Consider the following 12,221-nt stretch of genomic DNA (forward strand, 5'->3'; position numbering starts at 1 on the left):
TTCTCTCTCTCGTCTCCTTCTGGGACCCCTATAATGCGAATGTTGGTGCATTTAACATTGTCCCAGAGGCCTCTTAGGCTGTCTTCAGTTCTTTTCATTCTTTTTTCTTTATTCTTTTCCACATCAGTGATTATCACCATTCTGTCCTCCAGGTCACTTGTTCGCCTTTCTGCCTCAGTTAATCTGCTATTGGTTCCTTCTAGTGTATTTTTCATTTCAGTTATTGTATTGCATATCTCTGTTTGTTTGCTCTTTAATTCTTCTAGGTCTTTGGTAAGCTTTTCAATCTTTGCATTCAGTTTTTTTTCAAAGTCCTGGATCGTCTTCACCATCATCATTCTGAATTCTTTTTCTGGAAGGGTGCCTATCTCCTCTTCATTTAGTTGTTTTTCTGGGATTTTATCCTGTCCCTTCATCTGGTACAAAGTCCTCTGCTTTTTCATTTTCTCTGTCTTTCTGTGGCTGTGGTTTTCAGTTCCACAAGACAAAATACTGCTGATACTGCTTGATACTGCTGTCTGTCCTCTTGTGGAGGAAGCTGTCTAGGAGGCTTGTGCGTGCTTCCTGATGGGAGGGACTCTCTGGAGGTTTTTGACTTAGTAGTTACCTGTGTTCCTTAAATAAAGGTGAACTTTGAGACGTTTCTCTTGCCACATTATGTTTAATGTCCCCAAGTCTTTGTCTTCAAGGCCTAAGTCTGCATATTTTTTTTTTTCAATTTTAGATATTCCAAAGTTTGAGGTTTATTGCAGAAAAATTCCTCCTGAGTGCTCAATTCATCATGAGCTGTATCATCAGATTTCCAATTATCCAGACTGCAAGACCAGAGACTTACTTCCTAGCCTCCTTTTGAGAGTAGACTTGCTGGCGGAAATGACGACTGAGTGGAGTGATGCCATCGACATCAACAATCAGGGAACACAGGTCAGTGAGCCGCGTGCGTTCCTGCCAAAGCCCAAGAAAAAGGCCCTTTTCTAAGGTTTCGGTGGTGGTCTGTTTCTAAACATAGTTTTCTAAATGCCAAATCTCTTGTCTGTGTATGAGGGCACATGTAGATCCACTTTTACAGCCTCAGTGGACTATAAATTCTCAAACACAAGTGTGTATCTCCAAAGTGCACTATGCAACTGTTTATGAGAGGGGAGCACCTGGTAAAGGAAGCCCATCTTGGGTCTAAACCCCAGTCAACAATGAAATAAAATTGTTAATCTTCTTTATATAGAAGGTAATCTAACTGGCCAGATTTTAGGACAATCATATTGTCAACCCTAGATTAATTATCTCTTTTGAAAATTTGCTAAGTGTAAAACACATATATTAATCCTAGTAGTGTGTGAAACTTTGCAAATATAGGTACAGTTTTAAAAACCTGAACAGATCAGATGTCCTGATTTGTCTCTGTCTTACTCTAGATGTTAGTGGTAATATTTGTGTTGAATATGGCACAGGAGCCTAGCATTTCCTTTCTGTTCTACTTAAAATTTACCATTTTTCAGTACAATTCAGGGGCATTAAACACATTTACAATGTTGTAAAACCATAACCACTATCTATTTCCAGAAATGTTTCATCATACTGAACAGATACTCTAAACCCATAACTCTCCATTCTCCCCTCTCCCCAAACCGTGGTAACCTCTATTGTACTTTCTGTCTCTGAATCTGCCTACTCTAGGCATCTCATATAAGTGGAATCATACAACATTTGTCCTTTTGTGTCTGATTTCACTTAGCATAATGTTTTCAAGGTTCATGCATGTTGTAGCATGTGTCAGAACTTCATTCCTTTTTATGGTTGAATAATATTGTGCTGTACTTTTTAAAAGTCCTTTCACATCTTTTAGTTCATTTGATCTTCACAACAAGCTTATGAAGTAGGTCCTATTGTAATGGTTACGAAACACATATTAAAGTTATAAATGTACTTACAGTAGTACTAATGGTTACCATTTAATCACTGCTTGCTGTATGCCAGGCATTGTGCTAAGCACTTTGCATTCATTCTTACCTAAACTTTGTGACAGCCATACAAGATAGGGACTGTCACCTCCATGGTACAGAAGTGAAAACTGAGATCTGCAGAAGGAACGTGGCCTAATTCCCATGTGTTACAGGGGAAGGGACTGGGATTTTATCCAGACCTGCCTGATACTTAGCACTGTGCTATGAATGCTACTCCCTTACCTGGAATTCCTTTACTCCCCTCTTCCCCGGTCCTGCTGGCACATTCTTTCTCATCTCCCAAGAGGTTCTCTCCCTACACCTCTGTGAAGTCTCCTGCCCACCCCCTGGGACCCTCTACATACTCATAAAACATTTCTAACATTTAATTGCATTCACTTCTGTAAATGATTTCCTACCAAGTCAAGATTCCTGGCAGTCAGGCACCTGCCTTATTCATCCACAGCCTACAGCAGAATGCCTGCCAACACAGTGAGATCTGAATACATGTCAAACAAATAAATGAATGACTGGGTGAATGAAAGAGAAGATGAGGTGACCAAGAGGGGTCTTATAAAGGAGGAGAAGAGGGTCCCAGGCCTAACCTTAGGAAACCCCAACATGTGAGTGTCATGCAACAACAGACTGAGAGGGACCAGAAGAGTGGCAGGAGGAGAAGCTGGGCAGGGCAGAAACAGGAAAGCTCCTGAAAAAGAAAGTTTACAGGATGGAAGATGGTGGGAAGAGGGCAAACAAGAAAAACATTGGAAGTTACTGGTTCAGAGGGAGTAGACGTGAGGGGGTGCAAGGACTTGTGAGAAGAGTGCTTTCAAGAAGCATGGCTGTGAAGCAAATGCGATCAGTGGGGAGGAAGCCCTTTACATGCTGTAGGAGAGGAGTCACCTGAGGAGACATGAAAACATGAGGGAGGAATTGCCAGAGAGACAAGTCCAAAGCACAGGGAGTGTAATTCTACTTGAACAGAAGGGCCACACTCTCTTCTCTGATGGTGGAAGAGAGCTGGGGATGGGCTCAGGTGCAGGCAGAGATCTTAGGAGGGATGGGCTGGGAGATGGAGTGAAGTGATACCCAGTGGCCTTAAGTTTGTTATGAAGTGATGAATGAAACATCTGCTGAGAGAGCGAGGGAAAGGGGTGGGGGCCTGGGGAGAGTGTAGCTGTGGAAACAGGTGAAGGACGTGGCCGGGGACAGGTGCAAGAGGGGCCGAGCAGCCTGGGAGACCTGCCCCAGACTACTGAGGGGTGTGATCTCCATCCGCTGTGCTCACGTGACGAATGGGGAAAATCTGCTGGGTCTGCGCAGCCTCAGGAGACATTCCTGGTCTCAGTAACTTACAAAATGAGTATCACCAGCTTCTCAAGGGTCCCTGAACTCCCCTGCATCAGTTTGAAGATGTTTGAAACCTTGCTTATATATGTCTAGGGAATTCTTTACAATAGGCATTCTGCCTGCCAAACCGTATTTTGAGGATTCCCGTTCACTCTAAATTTCCTCAAACCTTTGTAGTCAGGGACACTTCAAAGCTGGGAGGAGGTCCTCTTTCCAACACCCTTATCATCCCTGGTCCAAGGACCCAGCAAAGTCTCATGTTCCCATTAATCTTTGAGGAGCTGTGTGCCATATGTCCCACAGACCACAGTTTACTTCCTATTCTGGAGGAAGATGTGTTTCAGGCCCTCACTGACATCTCCTCAGCAACACACCAGGGCATATAAATCACTGGGGAGTGTGGGGAGCTGTGTCCGCTGATGAAAGGAAGCAGCCTTTCTGGAGGAGGGAGCTTGTCTTCCAGGAGCCCTTCCTCAACCCTGGGTCTCAGGCATGTGATGTGAATTTCAAAGCTGACCTAAAAAAAGCAGAATTAAAACACCGTAAAATCTGCATTACACCCCAAGGAAGAAAACTCCTTCAGCTTTTATCAGTCATAGAGATGTCATGCTGTATAATTTTGAGGTGGAATATGAGAAGGAATATGCAGAAAATAACTTTCTAGTCACACAAAGAAGTATTCTTTGGATCAAGAGTTACTGAGAAGACCTGAGAGCATGTCGGCCACAAAATTCTGATGGAGTGGGGGGAGGTTTCTGCAGCTGTGTTCCTGGCTCACACCTGGTTAGACGACATCTCAGCCAGAGGCCCCACAGTGGCAACTGGTGCTCTTATCCATAATGACAGTGGGTGGGAGCCTGACTTCAAGGGGGAAAGATCTCTAGAGTCTCAAATAATTAAAGGCATGAAAAATAAGCTTATGTTGATAGTTTTAAGTCATAATTTTGATCCTGTCAGGGAAATACTTTAGAATCCTGTCATAGTATATGCGATTTCAATTGCTGATAGTTCAAAACCTTATTTTTGTCAAAGTTAGGCAACATTCTTTTGAAAAATTGAAAACAAAAAAGGTACACAGAAAACATAGTCATTACCATTTTACTAATACAGACATTGTGAAGCAATGCTTCAGTCATTCAATCCACAAGACTTACTGAGATTAAATATGTGCCAGACATTGTAACCTGGGGTTGGGACTACATAAAATACAGTGAACACAAATGGAACACAGCCCTTTCCCTCAAGGGAGATTACGTGTGGAGGAGATGGATGATAAGCAGCTAATCACACAGGTCGTTGTACTATGATGAACTCTGATAACAGTTCTGGAGGAGAGGCGGCTACAGGTGTGCTGTTACATGGCAGACTAGTTGAGAGGCCAAGGAGTGTGTCACTGGGTAGGAGACCTGGCGTCTGTGTCTTAAAGGAGGAACAGGCATTAATTAGACAAGAGAATGGGAGATTTTTCTTGGCAGAAAGAACAATGTGTTCAAAGCTTTGGTGCTCAGAGAGGGCTCATGGGCCTTTCAGGGATCTAAATGCCAGTGTGGCCCTAGTGCCAAATGAAGGAAAAGGGGGTGAGAGAGGAGGCTAGTGAGGCAATTCAAGGCCAAACCTGCCAAGATCCTATAGCTCCAATCAAGGATTTGGATTTTTATCTTAAAAGCCACGGGAAGAGATTGAATTGTTTATGAAAAGCAATTTCTGAGCCAAAGAAAAATGAGCAGTTTGAACCCCAAAATGCAGATTAAAATTATCCCTCTGCAGGTAAATTCTCTTTTACAAAGATCCAGTAAATTCTCATCATCTTTGACTCTTACCAGAAGTGTTAGTGGGGTCAGCGTCATTGCTGTTTTCTTCTCCGATAAGCTCTGTACCATTTACAAAGTGCTTTCACATCTAGTCTCCATTCTTTCATTCATTTATTCAACAAACTTTTACTGAGGACCTATCAAGGGGCAAACCCTTTGCCCTGAATAATGTAGAATTCCCACCTTCAAGGCACCTGTGTAACTAAATAAATGCAGTCAAGTGTAGTAAGCCCTAAGATAGAGCCTTTGATCACTGCAAAAACTCTAAGATAGTCAGGGCAGTAATTTTGATGTTTATGTTACTGATGAGAGGATTGAGGCTTAAAGAGTAATCCACTAGGTGGTTTATAATTAAGCAGCATCAGGCTGGAACCTGGGTCTGCTCACATGTGGCCCAGTCTTGTTTTTCCTGTACCAAGCTAAGATCACTGTCTGTCCTTTGGAGTCCTGCCCTGGCTCCTGAAACATTGCCACCTGAAAGTCAATGAAAGCACAGGTTAGAAGAGATTTTCTAATTTCCCCTTTTACCTAGAGCAAGGGTCCCTTCCATGACATCCCACCCTAGAAGACTCGCAGTGGCATAGTCATGGCTTATTCCAGCAGTGATTATGAGAAAGTTTCTGCTTGTATCAAACGGAAAACTATCGCTCTACAACATCCATTCATCCATCCTTGTTTAACCTGCTGAGGCTTCACAGAGTATTTACTTCCCCTTTAATGCAGCAACACTACAATTGTTTGAAGGCAGCTTCAACATCTTCTCTAACTGTTCCCTTATCCAGGCCAAACATTTCTGGTTCCTTGAGTCATTCCTTCAGTAAATGTGATTTCCAGACCCATCACCACAGTTACCCTTGTCTGAACACACTAGTGTGTTATGTTCCCTTTTAAAAATCTGGCAGCCAGAATTATACATACTATTCCAAATGTGGTCTAACCAGCTATTACCTCCCTGTGCTTCCATTAATAAAGTAGAAGATTGAGTTAGCTTTTTATTAACAAGTCAGACTGCTTGTTATTATTGAACTCGTGGTCAACCACATCCCCCAGGTCTTTATCATAGGACTTGCGATACAGTTGACTTTTTGAACCCAGTGACAGGACTTTACATTTATCCCCAATAAATTAAATCTTGTTGCTGTTGGCCTAATCCACTTGTTGAAATCACTTTTTAAAAAATTGTGATGCTGTCATCCAACATATTAAGTATCCCTGGTAGCTTTATGTCATCTATAGATGTGGTGAGCATGCATTCTACATGTTCATCCAAGTCAATAAATATGTTGAACAGGACAGGTCCAAGGTCTACATGCTGTAGTGAATCACTAGACACTTCCCTAATGCATGGGTTCAATCAGCCACTGACACAGCAAACCATACTGTCATCTAGTCCACATTTCGTAAATAAGAAAATGCATCTAAAAGCACTTTTAAACTATACTGTATAAGATATTTCTTATCTTGCTTGCAAGAATATCATGAGACACTGGTAGCTGCCTTGATGAGCCGGAACTCAAATGTGTAATCAGTCCATTTGGGGTGGATGAGGTAGGGGTAGCCCCAAGCACTAATGCTGAAAGAGCATGGGGTCATTTTCAGCAATATCATTAGCATCCATCCAAAAATTTTTTCATAGAGAAGACGTTGTTGATCCACGTGAGAATCTGACTTATCAAATGTGTAGTGCGATGTTTTGGCTTCTTGCTTACTTCAGTCACTTTCCCCACCCCCCATATCAGGGCTGGAAGAGATCTCAGCAAGCTGGCACCCAGTTCTAACGCCTGCCAAGTATCTTGGTTAAGAGTCTCCTATGTGTTCACAGTTTGTTCTGGTTGAGTCACCATTGCTTCCCAAGATACTTAGAAGTAGGGATTTCCCTAAAATATTTTTCAGTAAGTATAGAGAAGGAAGAATTACACCCAGAGTATCTGTCATTTTCTTCTCATCCTTGTCCAGTCTTTCCTACCTTGATTATCTTAGAAATTTTTCCCGCTTCTTTTCCTCTCTGGGAGATCTAATTCGTCTCTGAGCTTTAGCTACCAGCTAGCACCCAGTCACTCCCAGATATCTATCTCTGGCCCCCACATCCCTCCCAAGCTCCAACTCTGTGTTTCTTGCTACCCACCAGACATCTCCACCTGAAACACCTACAGTCACCTCAGACCAGCATCATCATCTAAAACCAAAGTGATCATTTTCCATTCCCCAAGCCAACTTCTCCTAGAGTCTCTGCTTCCATTAATATCACCACCATTTTTCCAGTATAAAACCCTTAAATAATACTGATATAAATTTGTATTGAATACCTGCTTTATGTCAAGCACTTTATACAAGCATTGCCATTAGTCTGTATCACATCTCTTAAAGGTAGATGGTACCTGAAGCTCAGAGAGGTTAACTTGCACAGAGCAAGTGGACCTGGGATTCAATCCCAGGACTGTCCAGCTTCCAAGCCTATCTTTTCCTGCAGCATCCCAGTACCTTCCTTTCCCTGTCTTCCCCATACTTCCTGTAAGTCACTGAGTTCTGGCAGAAATTCCTCAGAAGTGTCTAATGTGTATGTGCCCCTTCTCTCTGTGACGAGGGTCTGCTTCAGGCTTTTTATTCACCGCCTCTCCCAGATTTTAACAATAGCCCCTTAAAGGATCTCTCTGTTGTCAGCCTTCCTACCCACAAATCTCCACAACTACCATCAAAGTGATTACTAAAACACAGATTCCAACACAGAAAAGCCTCTTCAGTCCGCTGGAGTGCTTAAGACAAACCACCTCATTCAGCCAAGCAGGCTGCATCTTACTGCCTTATTCCCTCACAGGTTAGCGTTCAGTCCTGTAGCGTGTGTGGAAATCTCTTCTTCCCTTCAAAGTCTAAATCTTGAAGTCTTCCATACTATGGTTTTCCTTCTTTTTTTTTTTTTTAGAATTTTTATTGAGGTACAGTTAACATACAATAAACTGCATATATTTAGAGCATACAATTTGGTATCCCAATCTCCCAATTCACTCCCCCCCAACCCTCCCCACTTTCCCCACGTGGTGTCCATATGTTTGTTCTCTACATCTGTGTCTCTATTTCTGCCTTGCAAACTGGTTGATTTGTACCATTTTTCTATAGTCCGCATATATGTGTTAATATACGGTATTTGTTTTTCTCTTTCTGACACACTTCACTCTGTATGACATATATACAATGGAATATTACCCAGCTGTAAAAAGCAAGGAAACTGGGACATTTCTAGAGACATGGATGGACTTGGAGACTGTCATACAAAGTGAAGTGTGGTTTTCCTTCTTAAGAATTCTTTTACAAGCTATTTGATCTGGGGATATAGATATATTTTATATTTATTCCTTCCCAAAATAGAAGGTGAAATGTTTTACAGTTTTTTGCCAAAAGTCAGCAGAAAAAGTGGCCTGATGACCATATCTTCAGATCAGTTTGTGGAGGCTGAGACACCTCACAATCTGCCATCCACAAGTAGAGACCCAGGAAAGCCATGGTGTAAATTACAGTCCAAGGGCAGGAGAAAAGGAAATGAAATGTTCCAGCTCAAACAGTGAGGCAGAAGGAAAGGGGGCATATTCTTTCTTCCTCCACCTTTTGTTCTATTCAGGCCCTCAGTGGATTGGGTGATGCCCACCCACACTGGGAAGGGCAGTCTGCTGAGTCCACTGATTCAAATGCTCATCTTATCTGGAAACACCCTCACCAGCACATCCAGAAGTAATGTTTTAATCTGGGCACCCAATGGCCAGTCAAGTTGACACAAAAGTAATCAGCAGAAAGGAAGTGAAAATGTGAGGTGGGGGCAAAATGAATCAGGTAAAAGAAAAAGAATTAAAGAGGGATGAAGTCCAGCAAGTGTATTATGATGGGAATTGGAGCCCAATTACAGAGGAAATTAGTACAGATTGGAGGAGGGGGGTGCATTAAGGACATTTAATAATGGATGCCTGTTATTTCACTGACCTGCAGTGCTGGGATGCTTTGTAACTCCCTCTTGATTATCCCTGGGTTGCTGCATATAGCCTATCAGGAGAAAAAAGAGAGAGAGAATGGGAGAGAAAGGAAGAGAGATAGACTTCCAAGAATACTTTCAGTTATTTTCTAGGTGTCACCTTGTAACTTAATTACTCAGTAAAATTGAACTGGTGTAATTTTTTAAAATACTGTTTGTTGGATATAAATATAGTGAATAATCGTTTTAGTAAAGATAACTGAGTATGCAGAAAAGCACAAGTTATATTACACTATTCCTTATTTGTGATTGTAGTAAAAGGTAATGCACTAGCTGGGAGGCGGGACCTCGGCCTCAGTGGTTTTCTTATACCCTCAGTGTGTAAGAGAAAGTCTTACTGATACACATGCTCCAACACAGACACAAATGATGGAACACAGAGTATTCCCCAAGTGTTTTGTGGTTAAAGCAGCAAATCCCTTACTATATGTTGCCTATAGACTTCCACCCCCCACCCCCCATGCTACCAATGTGAAGTGAAGAAAGTAAAAAATAAATGACAGCGTTAATCAGGACTGACTAGCTTATTCTGCAATAATAACTCAAAAAAAAAAAAAATCCCCTTGGCCATCAATCACTTAATTCATTCTTCCCCTCCTCACCCCAGAACAACTCTCCTGCCCAGGATTCTAACCAGTCACCACATCCCACTGGAATCCAGTACTTCTGAGTGATGCCCTCTTAGTCTGGATGCGGCTGCTTTTCATCTGGAGATCTATGACCCGTCGGCTCCCCTCTCTCCGCCAGATTACTGGGCAGGATAACAGTAATAAGTCCTCCAAACTGTAAAGAGGGAGAATGAGAGACATACACAGCCTCTCATCTGTGAAATTTTTCTGCGCACATATTGTGAGGTTTTATACCTCGGAAGCAAGGAATAGTCTTCAAGCCCTGTCTCTGCTCATGGAAGAGCTCTTTTACCATTACTCTTCCAGTCCCTGGATCTACCCTCAGAGAGCCTCCTTGGCCAACATCTGAAGTTGTACTGAGTCTCAAATAATCAATCACAGACTCTTTTAGTCTACATTCATGAGTTTATTAGGCAGTAGTAATTTCTTAAAAACTCAGTAAACTTCGTATCTGTTTGATTCCAGAGAATTCCATGTGCTAATAACCACATCCTTGGTCCTTTTAAAGACATATTTCTGTACTATCTTGCTTTCTTACCTCTCTCTGGATTTAAGAGAACTTCTGTGGCAAAGTTACGCTATTCATCTAAAGTTTTGTCTGAGTCACTTTAACAATTAAGAAGTTTAACAGTTAAGTGAGTTCTGATGCCTATACATAGCCCTAAGTCTGAGTATTAATCTGCCTTCATGTTCAGAGATTAAATTTTCTGTCTTACTATTTGGGGTTTAAAAGCATTACTGACTTTGCAAAACCTTGAGTTCTGGAATCTCTTTATTCTCTTTAATTTCTGTTTGCAGACTGGCCAGTTCTTTCCCGAGCTCATCTCTTCTTCATAGTATAATACATTGCCAGACACAGCCAGCAGCAGCCAGCACACACTACTGATATTTTGTTTTCAAACCTCATCTTCTAGAGCTACAAATCTATTAGGTTTATAATCTACCTCCCAAGTAATCTCAGACAAGTTTTACTAAGTGTCTTGCCACTTCGTAACATGAATTCCCATTCTTGTAGCTTATCATATCAATTTCTACCATTAAGCCAAGGACTCATTTTAGGTTTTTGCTGGAACCCTACTTCTATTACCAATCTCTCTCTCTGTTAGTATAGGCTACGTTATGCCGCCTGTCACAGTCCTGTTTACTTATTGCTCATGCTACATCCCAGTGCTTGTCATCAGAGGCTCTGTTCTGTGTGGTCACTCAGGGACCCAGGATGACAGAGGCTCCATCATCTTCTGTCTGGCCCATTGTAACAAACCACCCCAAAACCTAGAGGCTTGAAACAGCAGCGATTCAGAGGGTTTGGTTGGGGACTTTTTCTGCAGGAACCTGGGATCCACTCGTGCAGCTGCATGCAGGTACAGGGTTGGCTACGGATGAGTTCAGGTGGAGAGTCTAGGCAGCTCTCTTACTACGTGGTCTTTCCTCCATAGGGAGGCTAACCCAGGCTTTCTCACATGGTTGGCAAGTGGGGAAACCCCAAAAGCAAGCTTTACCGTGCTGCTTCTTGCCTCATGCTTGCCCACATCCCATTAGCTGAAGAGAGTCACAAAGCCAAGCTTCGTGTCAGTGTAGGAAGGGACTAAACAAGGGCGTGGCTCCTGGGATGTGCAGTTCCCTGACTGTGTAACAATCCGCCACAACCACCTACAACAGGACGCAGGAGAATTTTCCTCTGAGGTCTAAATAGTAAATGTTTTAGGCTTTGTGGGCCATGCAGTCTCTGTCACAATTTCTCAAACCTGCTATTAGACAGAGTCAGTATGTAAACAAATTAACGTAGGTATTTCCAGTAAAATTTTATTTAGAAGAACAGGCATCTGATTGGATTTGGCCCACCACTGATATGGAATATAAAAGCTTTTGTCAGTCTCTGGAGCATGGGGAGAAGGCTGGCCCTTTTATGCTTTGGCTCAGAACTAACACCTGTCAATACTGCCCATTGGCCAAAGCTAGTCAGGTTGCCAGACCTCACTGCAGGGGGGTAAGGGATATAATCTTGCTCTGGGCCTAGAAGGAGAGGGCAGCTTGACATGGGTGGACTCTGGAAGTCTCTATCACAGGAGCCGCATTGAGATGGTGTCCATTCACATCTTTATTGAGCACTGGTTATAAATACTGAAGAAAATGAACAGAATTCTGTTACCCACATGAGCTTATACAGAGACCATGATGGTTAACACCCAAAGAGGGAGAAACATTTTCTACATCTCTGCCCTGGAACTGTTAGCTCTTATCTCATTATTTGTGTATGTGGGTTTTTCACCAACCAGGTTGGGGGCAACTTGAGTGCGTGATTTTACCTTCTCAGTGCCTACTGCAGTGAGGACCTCTTTATAGGCTTGCCTTAAATATCCAATAGTTGATTCAGTGATTAAATGATCAAACTGTTAGACCAAAACAAGGATTTATTTTAATTTCTGGGGGACCTGGCACTAATTCCTCTGGCACTTAGGTTCCTAACTCTCTA

The 12,221-nt window shown here is 42.4% G+C and overlaps 1 protein-coding gene across 7 annotated transcripts in view; it reads left to right on the top strand.

Moving 5' to 3' along the window:
* The window catches only part of VPS13B (vacuolar protein sorting 13 homolog B), a 773,631-nt gene that overhangs the window by 731,862 nt on the left and 29,548 nt on the right, over positions 1-12,221 (top strand). For all 7 annotated transcript variants that reach the window (XM_057735654.1, XM_057735658.1, XM_057735653.1 and 4 more), the window contains one exon: positions 725-924. In XM_057735654.1, coding sequence (XP_057591637.1) covers positions 725-924 — 200 coding nt within the window. The remainder of the gene's footprint in view (positions 1-724; positions 925-12,221) is intronic.

The sequence above is a fragment of the Hippopotamus amphibius genome, chromosome 5 (assembly GCF_030028045.1).
Source record: "Hippopotamus amphibius kiboko isolate mHipAmp2 chromosome 5, mHipAmp2.hap2, whole genome shotgun sequence".
Taxonomy (NCBI): domain Eukaryota; kingdom Metazoa; phylum Chordata; class Mammalia; order Artiodactyla; family Hippopotamidae; genus Hippopotamus; species Hippopotamus amphibius.